Source organism: Aotus nancymaae, unplaced genomic scaffold (assembly GCF_030222135.1).
Source record: "Aotus nancymaae isolate 86718 unplaced genomic scaffold, 86718_ANA_hifiasm-v0.15.2.pri h1tg000016l, whole genome shotgun sequence".
In the NCBI taxonomy this organism is placed as follows: Eukaryota; Metazoa; Chordata; class Mammalia; order Primates; family Aotidae; genus Aotus; species Aotus nancymaae.
Genome location: NW_026988428.1, coordinates 24,267,016 through 24,290,690, shown reverse-complemented (window position 1 = coordinate 24,290,690; position 23,675 = coordinate 24,267,016). Strand labels below are relative to the sequence as shown.

Here is a 23,675-nt window from a genome sequence, read left to right as displayed (position 1 = left end):
TTTCACTGATATTTTCTGTTAGAAACATTTAAGTTTAAAAAGTAACATTTCATATGCTGCTTCAGCTTCATTCCATAAAGAAGATTAAGCTTCTTAATTGGTTTGCTTAAGTCACTATATCATCACCAAATTTTTACCTATTTGCAGCATCATTTATTGAGAGAACTATGTTAAAATCTTCTATTATGTTGGTATATTTAGCAGTTTCTCTTTGTGGTTCAGTCAGTTTTTTGCCTTACATATTTTGTAGTTTCATTATTAAGTATGTAAAAGTTTAGAATACTTTCCAATGAATTGAACCTTTTATCAATATATAATGACCCATAGTAAAAAGCATTAGTGATGACTATTTATTTTAATTAATATTGCTTTAAATCATTTATGGCCTTGAATTTTAGAAATGTCTCTTGCAAATAGTATATAGGGATAAGCAAATCTTGAAGAGTGGACACTAAATATCTGAACCACTTTACCTCTAGATTTGTGTTTATTTATCATCTCTGGTCTCCAGGGGGTTTTCTTACCCTACTAGCAGCTCAGCAACACACTTAAAAATATTTAATTATTATTACTATTTTTTGGGAGTTTTACTCTGTCACCCAGGCTGGAGTGCAGTTGCACAATCTCAGCTCACGGCAACCTCTGCCTCTCAGGTTCAGGTGGCTGTTATGCTTCAGACTCCCAAGTAGCTAGGATTATAGGCGTGTGCCACTACGCCTGGCTAATTTTTGTATTTTTAGTAGAGACAGGGTCTACAAAAATTTAAAAAATCAGCTGAAGTTGAGGGTGCATGCCTGTAGTCCCAGCTACTCAGGAGGATGAGGTAGTAGGACCCTTTGAGCCCAGGAGTTCGAGACTGCAGTAAGCTATGATTATGACACTGTACTCTGGTCTGAGGAACAGAGTGAGACCCTGTCTTTATTAAAAAAAAAAAGAATTTTTTTTCTGCCTCCTCTTCCTCCTTCTCTATTAAAAAATTTTTTACTCGAGCACATTACCATTGAAATTAAAAAGCAACCAGTATGTTTCAGAGGATGTTAATTATTGTCCCTCAGATTTTCTTAATATACGGTGTGTCTTTTCAGGATGCTGTATTTAAAATGGAAGTTACATTTGTATATTCTATATGTAATATATACAAATGAAGGTTTTCTTTCATTTTATCTGAAACTTTCTGTTAGGATTTCTTAATTCTATTTAATGTATTTACTACTTCTGGGATAAAATTATCCATGGGTTGAATTATCTTTGACAGTCATCTGTGTTCATACTTTTGTCTCTAATCTTTATTATTATCATTATTATTATTTTTTGAGATGGAGGTCTAACTGTGTTGATCAGGCTCTTCTTGAACTGCTGGGCTTAAGTGATCTTCTGGCTTCAGCTTCCTGAGTAGCTGGATTTACAGGTGCATGCCACCATGCCCAGTTTTTGTCTCTAATTATCGTGTTTTACTGATTGTCAGTTTTTTTATCCTCTTTGTGTTCATCTTTATAAATTTTTATTTCGTATATTGTGTAATGGTTTTTGTTTGATCTCAGTCTGTTTTCTTCTAGAATCACTCCTTTTATCTGATTCTAATTGTTTTATGATCTTATGTTTAAGCTTTTATAGGATTCATAATTTAATTATGAAGCATCTTTAGTTAATTCAACATTGTCCAAATTTGTTGCTTCTTTCCGTACTGAATTAGCTGCTTTGTGAATGCTGTGCATCTTTTTTTCTGATTTATTATTTTTGTTTTGTTTTTAAATACACTAGCATAGTTGTTATGTCATTTCTTTTCATCTTTCATCTTGCTTGTGATTGACCTGGACAAATATATTCAGACTTTTATGTTTTCTCTGATATATTGTAATCTTTGAAGTTTTTCCTGTCCTGTTTGATACAAGGATGTTGGAGGCAGATTACTGCCTTCAGTGTTACAGTTTGGCTAAATTTCTATTCATTTTTCTGTAGCCTGAGAAAAAGAGAGCTCAATTGTAAATTCTTGCTCAGAAACTTGGGTTTAGCTGTCTTAGGATCTTGCTAAAAGTTTTTCCTGAGGTTTTATTCTACCCAGCCTTAGAAATAGGATGATGTTGGAATTATCCCTCACCAGCCATCCCCTCAATTTTGTTAAGTCACCTTATTAATGACAAGCCTTGGTATTGATACTTGATACTTAGTGGAAGCCATGCAGTGGTATTCAGGGACTTCTATTCTTGAAGGGGTTTTCTTGACTTTTAAAATTATCTACTCACCATTTCAGTTATTTTTCTCCAATTGAGTGGGGCTGAGGAGTGGAGTGTATATTAGTCAGCTGAAGCTGCCATAATGATATACCAGAGACTGGGTGGTTTAACAACAGAAATTTGTCTTCTCACAGTTCTGGAGGCTGGTAGTTTGAGATCAGGGTGCCAGCATGTTTGGGTTCTGGTGAGGGCTCGCTTCCTAGCTTGCCCATGTTGACTTTCTTGCTGTGTTCTCACATGGTGAGGAGAAAGTAAGAAATCTCTCATTCTACCTTATGTGAGGAAGGCCACAATCCTGTTGGATTATGCTCCCACCCTTATGACTTAATTTAAACTTAATTGCTTCCCAAAGACCACATCTCCAGATGCAGTCAGATTGTAGGGGTTAGGGATTCAACATATGCCTTGTGAGGAAACAGTTTAGTCCATAGTAAAGGGTCAGGGTGAAACTGATGAGAATTCTCATCTACGGTTTTTCATAGTACTAGTATAGGTAGAGCAGGATTAGGAGCTACCCCAGGCAGCCTGCCTCACCAGAATCATCTTTTTGTGGTCTTCAGTTTTGAGCTTTCTGATATAATGTGGTCTATCCCCTTTTCAAATTTGTTGCCAGTATTTTGGGAGGCACTCAGTTTGTTTGATTTACTGTTTTTATTTCATTTTGTTGAGTGTTATGGGAAGTAAATTTAGTGTATGAATTTCTTTCTATTCTTGAAAGAAAGCCTAGTTAGATAAATTTGTTTAAAAATAAAATGAGAGCTGCATTTCATAACAGATATCAAAAAAACAAGTAAAGAATTAAATGTAAAAAATGATTCTATAAACAAAAGAAAACATTGATGGTAAATTTATCTTTAATTGGAGGACTGTTTAAACATAAAAGCAAAAATATAAATTAAAAGCACATTTTTTTTCATTACTGTTAAAGCAAATGTACTAATCAGTTATGTGTTGTTTGTGGGGTTATAAATTGGATGTCTTTCTGGAAAATAATAGTATAAAAGTGTGTGTATATATTTATATCGCAAGCCTTTAAAATGTTCATACCTAAGATATTGTTTCCGTAATATTTACTGGCGTAGGAAGTTGTGTTGAGTAGTTTGGTGAGGCTGAATAGCATAGGTAATAGGAGTCTGAATTTTAATACATGCTCTATCTCTAACTCACTCTGGAATCTTGGACAATGTAGCTTCTGCTTCAGTTGTATCATCTGTAAAGTGGGGATAATAGCAGGATTTATCGTAGGGTTCTTGTGCTGCTTAAATGGCAAATAGTTGGTGATTAATGTGTTATTTTGTTAATTAGATATATTATGATACCAGTCGTAATTAAAAATGCAGAATACCAAAATTAAAAGAACCTTAATTTTGGGTTGTAGAGTTACTATTTCTGTCTTTATGCTTTTTTTTTTTTTAGTGCTCTCTCATTTTCTCTAATAATAAAATTAATACTGAAAACAGCCATATATTTGTAGAGTGTGCCTATTTCCGTTAATTTTTTTTTTTTTTTTTTTTTGATACTGAGTCTCACTCTGTTGCCCAGGCTAGAGTACAGTGGCTCAATCTTGGGTTACTGCAACCTCCGCCTCCCGAGTTCAAGCAATTCTGCTGCCTCAGCACCCCCTAGTAGCTAGGATTACAGGCATGTGCCACCATGCCTGGCTAAATTTTGAATTTTTAGTAGAGGCAGGGTTTCGCCATGTTGGCCAGGCTGGTCTTGAACTCCTGACCTCACGTGATCCACCCACCTTGGCCTCCCTAAGTGCTGGGAATCCAGGTGTGAGCCGCCACACCCAGCCTATTTCAGTTAAATTTTTAAAATTAGCTTGTCTAATCTATTGCTAAAGCTAAGTTCAGTCTACCATTTGAAGATACCTAATTTCTTTAAAGAGCAAGGAAAAAAATTTTATAAGTTCATTGAGTATTTAATTCCTTAATATACCTTTCAAATATATAGTCATATGTTCAGCTGGCCCCATTCAAATTTAATCCAGGTCCTGAGAGTTTGACCTATTTATTTACATGTTAGAACCTTTTTAAAACTTGTGATCAATAAAAGTGCTGCCCCTGAGTAATATCAAGCCTCAGCATTCTACACACTTGATTCTCCAGAGCTGGAGTTGGAACAGCTGAAAGTTTGACTTCTTATTTACTCTTTGCTTGCTGTACCAGTATATTTTGTAGAATAAGATTGGAAAAAATTGAGGGAAAAGAGGGAACTGGAGAAAAAAGGAAAAGATAAATCACTTTTGAATATGGCAGGTGATAGTAACTAATCTTTTATTTCGTCTTTTGTTTCTCCTGTATGTCAAGTGGCTGTTTAGTGTTTTGGTATTTTCCAAACAAATATAGAATGATTTCATTCAAGAAACTGTTCTTTTTCTACCTGTGCTTCCTGAGAAATGTAAACAGTGGGTACACATGATAATATGAAAAAATCTTGTGAAATTCTTGTATGGTACTTGTATCCACGTAAAATCTTGCAAATGATATTCGAGTATACCCGGTGTTTTGTGTCTCAGAAATGTATTGCTCTAGCAACATTGCTTTATTTTTATGGTGTTTTAAGTGCCTAGTATATTTCTTATGTTTTGATAGAAAAAATGTGAACATACAAACTAAGCAAGCTTATATTTTTTTCTGAAACCAATTTTCAGTGTGTTCAAAAAAAGGCAAAAGTGAGTTTTTTCTTTTTTGACTTTTCTATGGTTAAAAGCAATCTTTTAAATATATGAGTATGATACCTGTAATAATTGGTAGATATATAAAGATTGCAATACATATAAAGTATCTGTTAATAAATTTGAATGAGAGAAATCCCTTCATTTTTGTCAAAAAATTAGTCATTTAAAAATATTGATTGAATTTTTAATTACTAACTTTTAAAGTATCAGATAAGTCTACATAATTTAAAATTTATGAAGAAGTCACATTATTTTTACATGTAGTTATAAACATAATGGAAAACAGCTTGTATTTTTTTTGATTGGTAGGTGTTTTGTAAAAATTTTATAGATTGTAAGTATATATAATAGTAATTCATTTATCATTGCTTCTTTAGATTCCTTAACTTTAGGCACATCTCAACTTTTTATTTATCCATCTTCCATTCCTTGCCAATAGTGTTGCACTTTTCTACAATTTTGGAAAATCTTGGAAATCAGATCCAGGGATTATTAAAGCAACAGAAGAGCAAAAGAAAAAGGTAGCAAAATACCAACTAAATCACTTGTATTTAACTGCCAAATTATCAGTATTTATAGCAGATTAACTAGAGTACAAAGGAAGTAACTATCTTTTACAATATAAGATGGTTACTTTAAGCTAAATTGAGATTACGTATCTTTTATTTGGTGCTCACCCTTGGTGCTCTTGTGATGCCTGTCCATAACACTTCCATGACATTTTATAATTTCATGTTTCTCTCCTTTACAAGGCCGCTGTGATTGCTTTGAGGGGTGTGTATCTTAAATGACTCTGTAAATCTTAAATATCTCTGTAACTCTCCAGGAAATAATTTGCATTCAGTAGATGTTTGCTAAATGACTAAACTAGAAGGTCAATAAATTGGTTAATAGTGCAGCTACACCATCCCAGTAGCTAAAATATTGTATGTACCATCCAGGGCATCCCTTTCTTATAACGCAGGTAATTAGCAAACCAATTTTATAATCTAACAATGTTGTGTATTTAGAGAATTGTAATAGAAGCGTTTTATATTATTTTAAGAGCTGTTGTATTTAGTCTCTAAAAACAAGATGAATTTTGATGAGTTATTCGGTCCATAATAAACTAAGACAATGGCAGATTCTTACAGTCTAATCCCCTTTTTTCTGGGCAGCATAGAGATTGCTACCCTGTATTCTTATTCGATGAAATAGCAATAAATAAAAAGATTTTATTTCTCTTTTTGAACTGAAAACATCAGTAAATTAAAGATGAAAATCATGTTTATTGATTCATAGTGATGACAAAAGAGTTGGTGAGCATTGTTTAGTTTTGAATTAAATATTATTTTTTTAATTCACAGACAATAGTTGAACTTGCAGAGACAGGAAGTCTGGACCTCAGTATATTCTGCAGTACCTGTTTGGTAGTATTTTCTTCTTTGTTCTTCCCTCCCTTCTTTTCCTCCTGACAGTGGCATAGCATAGCGGGTGTGGGGTGTGGGAAAGGGAAGAATTTCTTTCACTGAACGCATTCTCTGCCCTGTGGTATAAGAGGAAAGGTGGTTAAAGGATGTCTTCTTCCCAGGGCGCTTATTTCCTGATGGTAGACCTTCACTGCACTCTTGATTCAGAGGTGCCATTTATTTGTATTCAATCTCTTTCTCTTTTCTCTCTTAAAATGTTACTCAATAAATTAAAAACTAAGTAATAAAGTATTTCATATTAAAGGTTTATAATGATTCCCTAGTAGATTGTTTTCTTTACTACATTTTAAGAAAATTTATGCTTGTATTTAAAAGCCATATGGGAAAAATCCATTAGATAACTGTTAAGACAACATGGCCTGTAACCAAGTTCAATTTGAGTAGGGTTTTTTTTTTTGGTTGTTTTTTTTTTTTTGTATCAGAATGTTAATGTAACTTTGAGTGCTCATCATTACACTATGGAACCTCAGAATGTTTATATAACTTTGTACACTGTTTTAGCATAGATTTTTAAAAGTGATCATTGTCAGCCAGTTCATAGGTCAAGATATATATGAAATCACTAGTATTCATTAATAGAGTCAGGTATAGTACTACTGACATTGTTTATTATTATAGACATCAGTTTTCTGTAGAATCTTATGTTTTAATTATTTTTCTCTTAGTTTTTACAATTAGTATTTGTGAAAAATATATAGACTGCCAGAGTGCTTAAATTATGTTTTTCTACATGGAAATTGAAATATCCCAAAATCGTATATGAAACTAAATGCTCTTTTGTACTTATACACTGCAAGTGAACTAATGTCTTAACATCTGATTAATAATAAAGTCATTGACTTCATTTAGGATTATGGAATAAATTTTTGAAACAGTTCTAATTCTGCAAATTCTTTATTACACTTAATATTCTTTGAGCAGTTATGATTTTGAATATTCAAAGTATATACAGCTTCACTTTTGGTAGCAACTTTAAGATACCGACTAGATTCTTTTGTATATTCAGGCATTCTGAAAACAGTTTTTGTTTCTATGCTTTATAGTGAGTAATTTAGAAGATTGATATTCTTTTTCTTAATATTTAGAATGTTTTAATACACTACTGTTCTGTGGAAATATACTGTTTTACAAAGTCAAGTATGCAGTGCTGATGTACTTGCCATATGGCAAACACATTATATAGTCAATCAATACAGATAGCAGTTTCATTGTCAGATAAATATCTGATGGGAAGAATAAGACTATTTTTTGCCATCATAGCATAAATGTTCTATTATATATTATTTATAAGCCACATACTTCTTGTTATAAAGAACACTTCCCATTATAAAATCTTGCAAATCAGCAGAGATAGTTGTCATTATATGGGTATGCTTCACTTTGGTAAGTAGACAAGTCCCTAAGATTTGTAGGTCAGAGCTTTCTTAAAAATAAATTAATTTGATGATTACACCCCTGCACTCCATCCTGGGCAACAGACTGAGACCCTGTCTCAAAAGAAAAAAAAAAAGGATTACTTTGTAAGTGATCCAAGGAACCTTGAGACCAAGTCATGCCTTAACTAGTCAGTCTGTTTTTCAGATTTTTTACTAGTGTTGCCCAAAGGGCAACTAGTATTGCAGCTGAGGGTTGGAAGTGGGGATAGAAATTGTTTGAATAGCCTGCTGCCTTCTCCTAAGTAGATTTAGTCTCACAACTGTGGTGAAGAATAACTTACTCTTTTCTTTATTCCACAGACAATTTTGGTAGATGTAAGAACTGCGTACTCACGTGACTTTTCCTTGGTACCTCAAAATAGTGTGTAACCTTATGCAAACTAATGGAGAAGTGGCAGTGCTTTTGTTGAAACACTGAAGTATATTTATAAATTTTTTTCTTGCAAGAGTTAATAACTCCAGCTCTTTTATCATATATCTAGCATTAGGACTGCCAGCGCTTTGAAGATCACCAATGAGTTCTTGTATTCACTTGGCTGATTTAGAGTAATGTAGGTTTTAAAAACCATTTTAAAACACTTGAAAAACAGACATCATAAGCATGAATTCTTTATTGCGTGTCAGTAGCAGAATAATGAATTTTATGAGTTTTTTTTTTTTTTTTTTTTTGAGAAATAGTGACTGTCTAAACTTCTTAAGCATGTTCTGCATTCTTAGATATGGTCATACATTTCGGCAGGAGAAATGCTGTACCTTAATCTGAGATCTCAAGAGGCACTTTATTGAAGAGAAATAGATGTATATATGCTGTTTTTTGCTGGATTTGTTAATTTGGAGAAGACAAACTATTTTTTTGATGTTTGAATTTTAAGAGCTTTTTAAATTCACGTTTAGCCTGAACTTCCTTTTAGTAAGGAATAATTTTATTTTATTAAAGAACAACCAATATCATGACCATTAGTCATAATGGGACATCATTTAGAAGACTGGTTATTGCTATGTTTCTATTATTCAGAAATTTGAGGGATGTGAATTAAACATAGCATCATTCATCACATCAAATTGGTGTTTAATTCTTAATTGTTGTTTTTGTAAATTGATGGTTCAGTTTCATTCTTAAGAGCATATTTTCTAGAGTAGCCTCATTATTTTACTCTTTGTTTTTACAGCTGAAATTTTATTAAAACATAGTGATTTTTGGTTTCATTCATTTGGAAACCTTGGTATAATCTTTAAAAATTATAGTTTTATTTTTTATAATTATATTTTGAGAAAATAAATATTCAGCTTTTCTCTCTTAGTACAATGCCTTTCATAATCCTTTAACATGCCTATTAACAGATACGGAAACCGGTGAGGTCCAAACATTGTGGTGTGTGCAACCGGTGTATAGCAAAATTTGATCATCATTGCCCATGGGTGGGTAACTGTGTAGGTAAGTTATATTAGTAATTTCTTATATATCATTCATTTAAGTTACTTTAGGTAATGGATAAAGTATAATATTAAAGTAGGCAGTAGAAAGTTCTTCACCCTTCATTTCCCCAATTATCTTCTGGTTGACAACACAGCAACGCTTTTGAGAGAGGGAGGGAAAAAATTACAAAATCAGTGCCTAATATCTTTTCTCTATCAATTCTATCTGATGCCTATTCTTTTCACCTTTCCCCATTGGGTAACAATGAAATTGATAAGGAGGAAAATAATTTTTTTTTTTTAGTTAAACTAGAGAACTGAAGGCAGTAATATTTGAAATGATGTTAGAGGTAGGCCGGGCATGGTGGCTCACACCTGTAATCCCAGCACTTTGGGAGGCTGAGGCGGGCAGATCACCTGAGGTTGGGAGTTTGAGACCAACCTGACCAACAAGGAAAAACCCTGTCTCTACTAAAAATACAAAATTAGCCAGGCATGGTGTTGCATGCCTGTAATCCCAGCTACTCAGGAAGCTGAGGCAGGAGAATGGCTTGAACCTGGCGGGTGGAGGTTGTGGTTGTGGTGAGCTGAGATTGCGCCATTGCACTCCAGCCTGGGCATCAAGAGTGAAACTCCATCTCAAAAAAAAGATGTTATTATGTATAGAGGCAGAGAGGAATGACAGATAAGAACGATACACACCTCAGTGTTCAAGAATGGTGTAGTCTAAGGAGATAAACTACGTGGTTTGAGAGGTGCCCTGGAGATTTTATGAGATGACAGAAAGGAAACATGACAAAAAATTATGTAATTCTGTTGAGGAGAAGCCTTGGAAAAGTTGGATTATAAAGTTTGTAAAAGTAAAGATAAAATAGGACTATTTTAAAACTCACAAAGAATAGGATTAGAGGACAGAATTAGTTCTTTGGGACTTGAACACCCTTGCCATTATTATATCTTTGTGTGTAATTGTAAGCATTCTTTAAGATTTTTATTAAAACATTTTTCCTGAAAATCACTTTTTAAAATAATGTATGTGTGATTATCAGCACAATTGTAGCATACCTTTCATGGCATACCCCTCAAAAGTGCATTACCCGTTGTTTTTGCTTAGCTGAAAAAACTTGCTTCTGTGTTTTTCTTTAGGTGCAGGCAACCATAGATACTTTATGGGCTACCTATTCTTTTTGCTTTTTATGATCTGCTGGATGATTTATGGTTGTATTTCTTGTGAGTACAATTAGTTTTTTGCCTTTTGAAAACAAATTTCTGCATACTCAGATTATACTTACCATACTAACAAATTATGATAATGACAAAAGTCTTTTAACTAAAATATGGTTTGGACACCTTATGAAACACAAAAGGGAAAAGATAGAGATCAGTTATGTCCAATGTACAGTATAAGCAAACAGTTAGCAGTTAACCACCTTTTAATACTTGTGTCCTCTGAAAAAGATGTTGGTTTAATAGGCTCTGAGAAGCTTCTGGGTAAAATACATCAACATTTTCCCCATCATCTGCTTGCTTTACTATAGTAGCTTATAGATTAAGTGATTGTGCTAGTTCTCTTTCTTACCAAGCAGTTGGCAACATATACTTACAATTAAATTTGCAGAGAACTTGAAATATTTTGAAAAGTAAGGTATAATTGTTGCATATTAGAGAATATTAGTAAGTATCAGAAGTTACCTTTTTAAAGATAAATTGTTCTTCCATCATGTGGGTTTCATACCTTAAAGGAAATGATGGATTTTTATTGCATTGAGAATGCAATCTGGAAAGAGTTTAAATGAGTACATCGGTTACAATGCCTCAGGGCTTAGTTGTGCTTAGCATAAAGATGTATTAGATCCTGTTTTAAATATAAGTCTTGGAAGGATGATTTTCTAGTCTTCCTTGCCCACAGATACTAATAATAATCAGTGTTACTGCCCTAATGAACCAAAGGAGGTTACCACCTCAGTTAAAGATTAGTAGGAAGATTAGGTCAAAGAACTTGACCTAATTTCTGGCCCAGCACACCTGAGAGAGAACACTTTGCTGCCAGCAACAGCAATACATGATAGCAGCTCTCAACGAGCAGGAGATTTTGTGTTAGAAAAAGCCTACCTTAGCTGGGCATGATGGCTCATGCCTATAATCCCAACACTTTGGGAAGCCGAGGCGGGTGGGCCATTTGAGGCCAAGAGTTTGAGACCAGCCTGGGCAACATAAGGAGAGAGACCCCATCTCTACAGAAAAACACAAAAATTAGGTGTGATAGCACATGCCTGTAGTCGCAGCTACTGAGGTGGCTGAGGTGGGAGCGTTGCTTGGGCCCAGGAGGTGGAGGCTGTGGTGAGCCTTGATTGAGCCACTGCACTCCAGCCTGGGTGACAGAGCAAGACCTTGTCTCAAAAAAAGTGCCCACATAACCAGCCTGTTATGTTATATGCCCCCTCTTCAAAAAATTTCTTTGGTATATCCTCTTTGTGTAAAGAAAATATTCATCTAAGTATTGTGTGAATGCAATATCAATCAAATAAAATTGTTTATTCTGAAGATACACTAATTTTTCTTTTTAAGATTGGTGGCTGCTTTTCCATTTGTCTTTTTTTTCATTGAGATATAATAGGGTTCTTTAATAGTGTGAAAACATTTGCTCTTGAATGTCATCAATTAAATCTAGACTGTTTGTGTTTTCTAAATGGTGCCAGCACCAATGCCTGTATGAGGTGCTTGGATGCTGATTGAGTAAATTTGAGTACTTCTGTTCTGGCTTTAGACTGGGGACTCCACTGTGAGACCACTTACACCAAGGATGGATTTTGGACATATATTACTCAGATTGCCACGTGTTCACCTTGGATGTTTTGGATGTTTCTGAACAGTGTTTTCCATTTCATGTGGGTAGCTGTATTACTCATGTGTCAGATGTACCAGGTATGTGCAAGTGCATTCTTTTTAGTACACTTACTGAAAACTCTTCTATCTCTGCTTAAAAGATAATAATATACTCTCTTCCTAACCACTCCTGCTTTGAAAGGGTTAATTTTATTTTTCAATTTAGTTTTCCTTTCTTCCTCACTCTTTTTCCCCTTCCTCTTCTCATATTGTGAACTTCTGACTTTTAGTTCTTAACAGAAATTTCTATCTGTTATTCCTGACTTAAATACATCTAGTTGAACATGTGTGAGCTTAGATTGATGATGACATTAATTTTGTGTTTTTAATGGTATTTTTATTATTTACAAATAGCAATATTTATTCTAAGCCTTTTTTTAAAATAGGAATTTTTAAAAGCTCATTCTCAAAGAGGCTAATGCGGAAGTTGTCTGAGCATGAATAGTGTCTGTCCATTTACACAATGTCAATCAAGGAACCTGTCCTTAAATATTTTTCACATTTAACTGGCCACTTTTCACAGTCAAAATGATACCATGTAAACTAGCTTTGATGATCTCCTGTTGGAAAGCCGAAAACAGACTTCGTTATTTTTATCTTTATCCTAGTTGTCTTTGAATTCATGTTTTTTACATTAAGTATTTAGAAAGAATAATCGTTTCCAGCTGGGCACGGTGGCTCACACCTGTAATCCCAGCACTTTGGGAAGCCAAGGTGGACAGATCACTTGAGCCCAGGAGTTCAAAATCAGCTTGGGCAACATGGTGAAACCCCATCTCTTCAAAAAAAAAAAAAGGAAAATTTGACGGGCATGGTGCATGCACCTGTAATCCTGGCTACTGGTGGGGCAGTGGGCGCGGGATCACTTCAGCCTGCCCAGGAGGCAGAGTTGCAATGAGCTGAGAATGTGCCATTGCACTCCAGCCTGGTTGACAGGGCAAGGCCCTGTCTCAAAACAAAACAAAAAAACAGAAACAAAAAACAAGAATAATGGCTTGCTTTTTCTTTCCTCTTAGATATCATGTTTAGGTATTACTACAAATGAAAGAATGAATGCCAGGAGATACAAGCACTTTAAAGTTACAACAACATCTATTGAAAGCCCATTCAAGTACGTACATATCTATAAATTTAATATTTTCCCTGGTTATATAAATTTTCTTACCAGACTCTTTTACTTAGTGATATGTAAAATAGCTTTTAAATCCTATTTAAGATGTCTGCAGAAATAGCATTGGTCAGTTCACCATTACACCATAACATAATGTAATTCATCACATCAATTATATATAATAAAGTTGTGATATCTCCTTATATTTTTTCTTTTTAATTTTAATTTGTATTCAGTCTGGTGCTTAGAAACAGTACATCCTAATTATATGACATATTTAAAACTTAGAGTTTTACTGAAGTTATTACAAACTCTTAAGGTTTTGTGGGGCTGTCAATTATGGCATACTTCTGGAAAGCAAGCATATCTTTAAATAAAGTCAGAGAGAGTTAGTTGGGTAGTTTTGAGAATTCTCCCAGAGATACAAAAATTATGTAAGGCATAAAACTGACTGCTTTTCTGAAGGTGTTACTGGAATACTAAAATTTCGTGAACTTATCCTTGACGTTTCTTTTTTAAGTTGTTATCCTTAGGTTCACTGCCAAATTCATGCTATTTATAATTATTTTGTCTTTTACTTTTTTTCTCGATTTTAGAGGTAGTTTGTCTCCTGCCTAGGAGCCACTAATTAAAGGCTTTTTATCAAAAATTGCATATGGAGCTAGGCATTGTTGTACGTGCCTGTAATCCTAGCTACTTGGGAGGCTGAGGTGAGAGGAATGCTTGAGCCCAGAGTTTGAGGCCAGGCTGGGCAACATAGTAAGAATTTTTAAAAGCTTTAAGCACATTTGAATAACTTTAAAATATAATTGTCTTAAGTCTTTAAATTAGCAAAAGAGAAAAATCATTGTTGGCAGAGCAGTGGAGAAACATGAAGGCGTATGTATTTTATAGAGTTATAAATTGGTTCCTTCTTGCAAGTAACTTGAGTTTTTAAGTTTAGAAAAATATATATTTAACATGAAAATTATATTGAATCCATGTATTAAATCATTTATACTGACTGACATTTTTTTCTTCTTGGGGTGCTGTCTTTAGCCACGGATGCGTAAGGAATATTATAGACTTCTTTGAATTTCGATGCTGTGGCCTCTTTCGTCCTGTTATCGTGGACTGGACCAGGCAATATACAATAGAATATGACCAAATATCAGGATCTGGGTACCAGCTGGTGTAGCAACATCTTTATCCTATGAAGCATATTGCTGAGTGGTGCCTGAAAATTGTGTCTGTCCGTGTCTCTCTCACACTCGAATCCACATCCTTTGAGCATGCTATGTGTAGGGCTAACGGTGAATTTTACAGTCTTTTTTTCAACACTTTTATTAACAAAAGTAAACATGGACAGAACACACTGCCATTTCTGGGAAGAATACAGATGATAAAAAAGAATTTTAATGGTTCTTAATGTGGAAATTCACAACATACTCAACTTTTGGGTTTTGTTCTCACAGTATTTTTCACAAAAAAAGAGTATGCTTATTCTATTGACAGACATGGTGTACTGATCAGAAATGTTCAGTTTTAACTAAAACTAAACTTAAGTTACTTGGCTTAATTTTATGATGCAATCTAGTTAGGAATATTGCATCTAATTCCAGGAGCATTGTTTTAAGTTGATTGACTAGTATTATGTACATTTTAGAATGTACACGTAAATACTGTGATGAAAATCATGTGATTGGGATCTACTGTGTTGTTGACTTCAAATGCAGGAGAAAATGTTCACAATAAAATGTGCTAACAACGTGTTGTTTCTATCAGCTGTTGCAATGCTGATATATTTCTTGTTCAGTGAAATAATTTGTAGTAACCTTGCTCTGAGGTTTTATGGTCTGATAATGAAGCACTTGCATGAGTATAGTAAGTCATGTTATTTTGTTCAAATTTAAAAGCCCTACTAAGTGCATGATACACCACATAGAATGTATACTAGCAGATACTATCCAGTGAAGCATAAATTAGAATTTAATTTGATGTTCAAACAGTTCCATTTTTAAGGGTTAAGGTGGTATTTTCAAGAAAAAAGCAGAACAAATAATGCAAAATTCTCAGTAATAGTGATAACATGGAATACTTTTTAAATTCTCATCTGCAAAATAATTGTAGACAAAATAATGGCATTTAACTAAAGATGGAGCATGATCTGTGTACATAGCACATGTGAATGAAAGAAAAGCTGATGGTATATTCTGGTTTTAATAAAATGACCTATCAGAAAGTAGAATTTCATCCACAAGAATATTTCAATTTATCCGATATTGAATAAGTTCTGAAACAGCTTTAGAAAAGATTTTATTTTTGTTAAATGTGATGCACTGATCAATTTTTGTCACAGCATTTTCATACCCTCCTGATGGACTACTAGTCACTGCTTCCGTAAATACTGTTTACAGGGTAAGATATGGTTTAGTCATCTTAAGTGCTGTAGCACACTGTGGTTCGAGCAACCTGTGGGAAATCTGTGAGAGGGAATGGGGTGGGAGAGGGTGGGGGAATGGTGGTCAGACAGATGACAGAACCTAGACCAGTGTAAAGAATGTGTATCTGTATATAAATAATTTATCAAATAGTTTTCTCTTTGTGTCTGTATGTGTTAGTGTTTTTAAAGCTGCTCATTTCATTTTATCCAACCAAAAAGAAAAGGGAGATAACTAATGAGCTTCTAGTGATGTTCAAAATTGCTGTTAATAGGCATTATACCCTGCAAGTTCACTGCATGTCTGATGCTTGGTAAAACTAGTATTCCCCGTAAAATGCAGATTACAGGTATTAAAGCAATCTAGTGGTATACCCGCCCCTTGCCTTAGTAAGAGGAGCAGTGAAATGTATATAGTTGATGTTCAGTATTTCCAAGTACCATTTTTTATATAGTAGTTTGTTTGACCATAAGTCACACATCAAATAAAAATTACCCTTAGTGTATGTGTTTTAATATTAGAAAATTGGCATATGTACTTTATTTTTGAAAAGGGAAGAGATGGGTGTGGGGTGGCAATTAGCATTGTGCCATTTTGTCATAGAATGTAAAACTTGGTTAACTTTACAGATGTCAGCTAGTTTTGACTACTAATTGGGGGAAATTTTAGATAATTTTTAAATTCAGAGTTATTTATAAAATGCTAGAATTTGTTTTAATTTTTTGTATTTTGAGCCACTTCACATGAAGACTCAGTTGCATTTTTATCAAATACATTTTTATCAACAGTTAAAGACTATGGTGGTTTTTCAGAGTTTGGCTAAGAATGTTGTTACCATGTTCTATGTTTGTGGTACAATATTCTTTTCGGTGCAAAAGAGATGTCATTCAGTTAAATAGACAAAAAACCTCTAGATGTATAATTAATGGAAAATACTAGCAATGTGAATGCTTTTGTAGTAACCATCTTGTAGTACCTGTGAAATCTATAACAGAAATGGTCAGATGGTCAGGAGCCAGCTATGCAGCAGTATACCATCTGTGTAATTATTTTGTAGGTCCTGTGTGTGGAACCAACTATAAACCCAGTTCTAAAGTTGTGTATGATGGTGAACCTTTGAGAATAGTTCATATCAACCTAATTGGATACTTTTAGCAAATAGGAACTTAATTCTCGGCACTGAACATGAATTACTTCTTTGGAGTTGTTTTCATTCATATTTTTGTTGTTTCCAGGAATTTGATATTAATGGGCATAAAACAGCATCATTGTACTTAAGCTATGGATATTTTTATTTTATATTTTCTTTATTTATAACTGTGCCAAGTATTATTTTGCTACTTACCGTGTAATTCTGTGGAAAGAAAAACCTGTAAAGTGTTTAATAAATTAGCCCTCCTTACATAAATTAAATGTCAAAATTTTGTAAAATATTAATCAGAATAAATACTGACTCTTAAGTGTGTGCTTATGATTTCACTCAATTTACATCAGGAAATTGATGAAATATGATAGTAGTACCTATGATGTGAAAAGATTATTTATATCCTGGTTAGGAGTCAAGTGGCATAGGACTGTAGGAATTTGGAAACGTAAAAGATGGTGTTAGCATTCTTAAAAAAAAATTCCAATACTGTGTGTATGCATGTGTGTGTAATTAATGTTTTTTTTTAAATAAAGAGAATAAATTTTTTTAAGAATTTTGAATTTCATGGAGTTAATTAGGATCCTCAGGGACTGTATGAATCTCCAAGTTTTAAATATGTCTAAAGATACTATACTAAAGAAAAATATGGCAGAATGAAGCCGACCAGACATTGATCTCATTTACTTGAGAAGATATGTGTGGCAAAGAGAACTTTGTCTGGGACTTTAAAATGCAAAAATTACTAATGCACCCTTTCCTGTTGTTCGAGTGGTTGTTAATGGTTTGAGAACACAGTGGTATTAAACAGGAATATTTTCAAATTGGACTAATACTCTAGCCATAATTTTATATTGAAAAAAATGCCCCAAGAGCTGTCTGGAGCTCAAGTAACAGTATCTTGAATGACTGTATAAAGTAAAGCAAGTCACCAGTTTTCATTCCAGCCCAGTATTTATTTATTTTCTTTTTGTAAGCAATCTTTTTTTTTTTAATTGCATTTTAGGTTTTGGGGTACATGTGAAGAACATGCAAGATTGTTGCATAGGTGCATACGTGGCAGTGTGATTTGCTGCCTTCCTCCCCTTCACCTATATGTGGCGTTTCTCCCCATGCTATCTCTCCCCAACTCCCTACCCCCTGCTGTCCCTCCCCTATTTCCCCCCAACAGACCCCAGTGTGTAGTGTGCTCTCCCGCTGTGTCCATGTGTTCTCATTGTTCAACACCCACCTATGAGTGAGAACATGAGGTGCTTGATTTTGTGTTCTTGTGTCAGTTTGCTGAGAATGATGGTTTCCAGGTTCATCCATGTCCCTACAAAGGATGCGAACTCATCGTTTTTGATGGCTGCATAATATTCCATGGTGTATATGTGCCACATTTTCCCTGTCCAGTCTATCATCGATGGACATTTGGGTTGGTTCCAGGTCTTTGCTATTGTAAACTGTGCTGCAATGAACATTTGTGTGCATGTGTCCTTATAGTAGAACGATTTATAATCCTTTGGATATATACCTAGTAATGGGATTGCTGGGTCAAATGGAATTTCTATTTCTAGGTCCTTGAGGAATCGCCACACTATCTTCCACAATGGTTGAACTAATTTACACTCCCACCAACAGTGTAAAAGTGTTCTTATTTCTCCACATCCTCTCCAGCATCTGTAGTCTCCAGATTTTTTAATGATCGCCATTTTAACTGGCGTGAGATGGTACCTCAATGTAGTTTTGATTTACATTTCTCTAATGACCAGTGATGGTGAGCATTTTTTCATATGTTTGTTGGCCTCATGTATGTATTCTTTTGTAAAGTATCTGTTCATATCCTTTGCCCACTTTGAATGGGCTTGTTTGTTTTTTTCTTGTAAATCTATTTTAGTTCTTTGTAAATTCTGGATATCGGCCCTTTGTCAGATGGGTAAGCTGCAAAAATTTTTTCCCATTCTGTTGGTTGCCAATTCACTCTAATGACTGTTTCTTTTGCCGTGCAGAAGCTATGGAGTTTGATTAGGTCCCATTTCTCTATTTTGGCTTTTGTTGCCAATGCTTTTGGTGTTTTGGTCATGAAGTCCTTGCCTACGCCTATGTCCTGAATGGTTTTGCCTAGGTTTTCTTCTAGGGTTTTTATGGTGTTAGGTCTTATGTTTAAGTCTTTTAATCCATCTGGAGTTAATTTTAGTGTAAGGTGTCAGGAAGGGGTCCAGTTTCTGCTTTCTGCACATGGCTAGCCAGTTTTCCCAACACCACTTATTGAAAAGGGAATCCTTACCCCATTGCTTGTTTTTGTCAGGTTTGTCAAAGATCGGATGGTTGTAGATATGTTGTGTTGCCTCCAAGGCCTCTGTTGTGTTCCATTGGTGTATATCTCTGTTTTGGTACCAGTACCATGCTGTTTTGATTACTGTAGCCTTGTAGTATAGTTTGATGTCTGGTAGTGTGATGCCTCCCGCTTTGTTCTTTTTGCTTAGAATTGACTTGGCTATGTGGTCTCTCTTTTGGTTCCATATGAAGTTTAAGGTGGTTTTTTCCAGTTCTGTGAAGATGGTCATTGGTAGCTTGATGGGGATAGCGTTGAATCTGTAAATTACTTTGGGCAGTATGGCCATTTTCACAATATTGATTCTTCCTAACCATGAACATGGAATGTTTCTCCATCTGTTTGTGTCCTCTCTTATTTCATTGAGCAGTGGTTTGTAGTTCTCCTTGAAGAGGTCCTTTACATTCCTTGTTAGTTGTATTCCTAGGTATTTTATTCTCTTTGTAGCAATTGTGAATGGCAGTTTCTTCTTGATTTGGCTCTCTTTAAGTCTGTTATTGGTGTATAGGAATGCTTGTATAGGAATGCTTGTGATTTTTGCACATTGATTTTGTATCCTGAGACTTTACTGAAGTTGCTTATCAGTTTCAGGAGATTTTGTGCTGAGACGATGGGGTCTTCTAGATATACAATCATGTCATCTGCAAATAGAGACAATTTGACTTCCTCCTTTCCTATTTGAATACCCTTTATTTCTTTTTCTTGCCTGATTGCTCTGGCTAGTACTTCCAGTACTATATTGAATAGGAGTGGTGAGAGAGGGCATCCTTGTCTAGTGCCAGATTTCAAAGGGAATGCTTCCAGTTTTTGCCCATTCAGTATGATATTGGCTGTTGGTTTGTCATAAATAGCTTTTATTATTTTGAGATATGTTCTGTCAATACCTAGTTTATTGAGGGTGGGCTGTTGAATTTTGTCAAAGGCCTTCTCTGCATCAATTGAGATAATCATGTGGTTTTTGTCTTTGGTTCTGTTTATGTGGTGAATTACATTTATAGACTTGTGTATATTGAAGCAGGCTTGCATCCCCGGGATGAATCCTACTTGATCATGGGGATAAGCTTTTTGATGTGCTGTTGCAATCAGCTTGCCAGTATTTTATTGAAGATTTTTGCATCTATGTTCATCATGTATATTGGCCTGTAGTTTTCTTTTCTTGTTGAGTCTCTGCCAGGTTTTGGTATCAGGATGATGTTGGCCTCATAAAATGATTTGGGAAGGATTCCCTCTTTTTGGATTATTTGGAATAGTTTCAGAAGGAATGGTACCAGCTCCTCTTTGTATGTCTGGTAGAATTCGGCTGTGAACCCATCTGGACCTGGGCTTTTTTTGAGGGGTAGGCTCTTAATTGCTGCCTCGACTTCAGACCTTGTTATTGGTCTATTCAGGGTTTTGACTTCTTCCTGGTTTAGGCTTGGGAGGAGGCAAGTGTCCAGGAATTTATCCATTTCTTCCAGGTTTTCTAGTTTATGTGCATAGAGGTGTTTGTAATAATCTCTGATGATGGTTTGAATTTCCGTGGAATCTGTGGTGATATCTCCTTTATCGTTTTTTATTTCATCTATTTGGTTATTCTCTCTTTTCTTTTTTATTACCCTGGCTAATGGTCTGTCTATTTTCAATAAATCCAACTCCTGGATTTATTGATTTTTTTGAAGGGTTTTTTTTGTCTCTATCTCCTTCAGTTCTGCTCTGATTTTAGTTATTTCTTGTCTTCTTCTAGGTTTTGAGATTTTTTGATCTTGCTCCTCTAGCTCTTTCAATTTTGACGATAGGGTGTCAATTTTAGATCTCTCCTTGCTTCTCATGTGGGCAATTGCTATATATTTTCCTCTAGGGACTGCTTTAAATGTGTCCCAGAGGTTCTGGTATGTGGTGTCTTCGTTCTGGTTGGTTTCGAAGAACATCTTTATTTCTGCCTTCATTTCATTGTTTATCCAGCCAACATTCAAGAGAAAGTTGTTCAGTTTCCATGAAGCTGTGCGGTTCTGGGTTGGTTTCTGAATTCTGAGTTCTAACTTGATTGCACTGTGGTCCTAGAGACTGTTTGTTATGGTTTCCGTTGTTTTGCATTTGCTTAGGAGTGATTTACTTCCAATTATGTGGTCAGTTTTAGAGTAGGTGTGATGTGGTGCTGAGAAGAATGTATATTCTGTGGATTTGGGGTGGAGAGTTCTGTAAATGTCTATAGTTTGCTTGTTCCAGGTCTGAGTTCAAGTCCCGGATATCCTTGTTAATTTTCTGTCTCGTTGATCTGTCTAATATTGACAATGGTGTGTTGAAGTCTCCCACTATTATTGTGTGGGAGTCTAAGTCTCTTTGTAAGTCATTAAGAACTTGCCTTATATATCTGGGTGCTCCTGTATTAGGTGCATATATATTTAGGATCGTTAGCTCTTCTTGTTGCATTGATCCTTTTACCATTCTGTAATGTCCTTTGTCTCTTTTGATCTTTATTGCTTTAAAGTCTATATTTTCAGAGATGAGAATTGCAACTCCTGCTTTTTTTTGCTCTCCATTTGCTTGGTAAATCTTCCTCCATCCCTTTATTTTGAGCCTTTGTGTATCCTTGCATGTGAGATGGGTTTCCTGGATACAGCACACTGATGGGTTTTGGCTTTTTATCCAATTTGCCAGTCCGTGTCTTTTGATTGGGGCATTTAGTCCATTTATGTTTAGGGTTAATATTGTTATGTGTGAATTTGATACTGCGATTTTGATGCTAGCTGGCTGTTTTGCCCATTAGTTGATGCAGATTCTTCATTGTGTTGATGCTCTTTACCATTTGGTATGTTTTTGGAGTGGCTATTACTGGTTGTTCTTTTTGGAGTGGCTAGTACTGGTTGTTCTTTTTGGAGTGGCTAGTACTGGTTGTTCTTTTCTGTGTCTAGTGCCTCTTTCAGGAGCTCTTGTATAGCAGGCCTGGTGGTGATGAAATCTCTGAGTACTTGCTTGTTTGCAAAGGATTTTATTTTTCCTTCACTTATGAAGCTTAGTTTGGCTGGATATGAAATTCTGGGTTGAAAGTTCTTTTCTTTAAGGATGTTGAATATTGGCCCCCACTCTCTTCTGGCTTGTAGGGTTTCTGCTGCGAGATCTGCTGTGAATCTGATGGGCTTCCCTTTCTGGGTAACCCTCCCTTTCTCTCTGGCTGCCCTTAGCATTTTTCTCCTTCATTTCAACCCTGGTGAATCTGACGATTGTGTGCCTTGGGGTTGCTCTTTTTGAGGAATATCTTTGTGATGTTCTTTGTATTTCCTGGACTTGAATATTGGCCTGCCTTGCTTGGTTGGGGAACTTTTCCTGGAAAATATCCTGAAGAGTATTTTCCAGCTTGGATTCATACTCTTTGTTACATTCAGGTACACCTATCAAACGTAGATTAGGTCTTTTCACATAGTCCCATATTTCTTGTTGACTTTGTTCATTCCTTTTTACCCTGTTTTCTCTAATCTTGCCTTCTCGTTTTATTTCATTGAGTTGATCTTCTACCTCTGATATCCTTTCTTCTGCTTGGTCAATTGAGCTGTTGAAACTTGTGCATGCTTCGCGAAGTTCTCGTGTTGTGTTTTTCAGCTCCATCAATTCACTTATATTCCTCTCTAAGTTGTCCATTCTTGTTAGCATTTCGTCAAATCTTTTTTCAAGGTTCTTAGTTTCTTTGCATTGGGTTAGAACATGTTCTTTTAGCTCACGGAAGTTTCTTATTACCCACCTTCTGAAGCCTGATTCTGTCATTTCATCACACTCATTCTCCATCCAGTCTTGTTTCCTTGCTGGTGAGGAGTTGTGATCCCTTGTAGGAGGAGAGGTGTTCTGGTTTCGGGTGTTTTCATCCTTTTTGCACTGGTTTCTTCCCATCTTTGTGGATTTATTCACCTTTGAAGATACTTTAAAAGGTCCAAATCAACTACCGTCTTTGTAGTTGCTGACTTTCCGATTGGGTCTCTGAGTGGACGTCCTGTTTGTTGATGTTGAAGTTATTTCTGTTTCTTATTTTTCCTTCTAACATTCTGGCCCCTCTGCTGTAACACTGCTGAGGTCCACTCCAGGCCCTGCTTGCCTGGGGATCACCTGCAGCAGCTGCAGAACAGTAAAGGTTGCTACCAGTTTCTTCTTTTGCTTTGTCCCAGAAGGATACCTGCCAAATGTCAGTCTGAGCTCTCCTTTATGAGGTGACTCTTTGGATATACGGGGATCATCCAGCCCAGTATTCTCCTCCTCTTTATTGTCTACTTTTTCTCTCCCCTAGTCCTTGCTAGATTGATAGATCATACCTATGATAATGGATGTCTGGGTCTTGGAGTTTTTAGACATAATTGGAAACAAGTGGTACATACCAGTATAGAAAAATCTTAACGTCTTGTCAGAAAGTAAAGTGCTTGTTACCAGAGTTTTCTATTAAATATAATTATGTGACTTAAAATAGAAAAATCTGTAAATCCAAGTAGAGTGAACATTCAGAATGTTCCTTGGTCTGTGTCAGCTAAGTAAGAAACTCAAGGAAACCAGCTATGCCTCTTAAAGATTGCCTTTGAATTGGATATGAGTGTCTTACC

The 23,675-nt window shown here is 35.3% G+C and overlaps 1 protein-coding gene across 2 annotated transcripts in view; it reads left to right on the top strand.

Moving 5' to 3' along the window:
- ZDHHC17 (zinc finger DHHC-type palmitoyltransferase 17) overlaps positions 1–17,355 on the top strand; it is a 95,831-nt gene extending 78,476 nt beyond the window's left edge. For both annotated transcript variants that reach the window (XM_064376954.1, XM_064376955.1), the window contains 7 exons: positions 5,316–5,438; positions 6,264–6,326; positions 9,164–9,257; positions 10,385–10,468; positions 12,006–12,163; positions 13,141–13,235; positions 14,274–17,355. In XM_064376954.1, the coding sequence (XP_064233024.1) occupies positions 5,316–5,438; positions 6,264–6,326; positions 9,164–9,257; positions 10,385–10,468; positions 12,006–12,163; positions 13,141–13,235; positions 14,274–14,412 (756 nt within the window). In that variant the 3' untranslated portion in view covers positions 14,413–17,355. The remainder of the gene's footprint in view (positions 1–5,315; positions 5,439–6,263; positions 6,327–9,163; positions 9,258–10,384; positions 10,469–12,005; positions 12,164–13,140; positions 13,236–14,273) is intronic.
- The last annotated feature ends 6,320 nt before the right edge of the window (positions 17,356–23,675 follow it).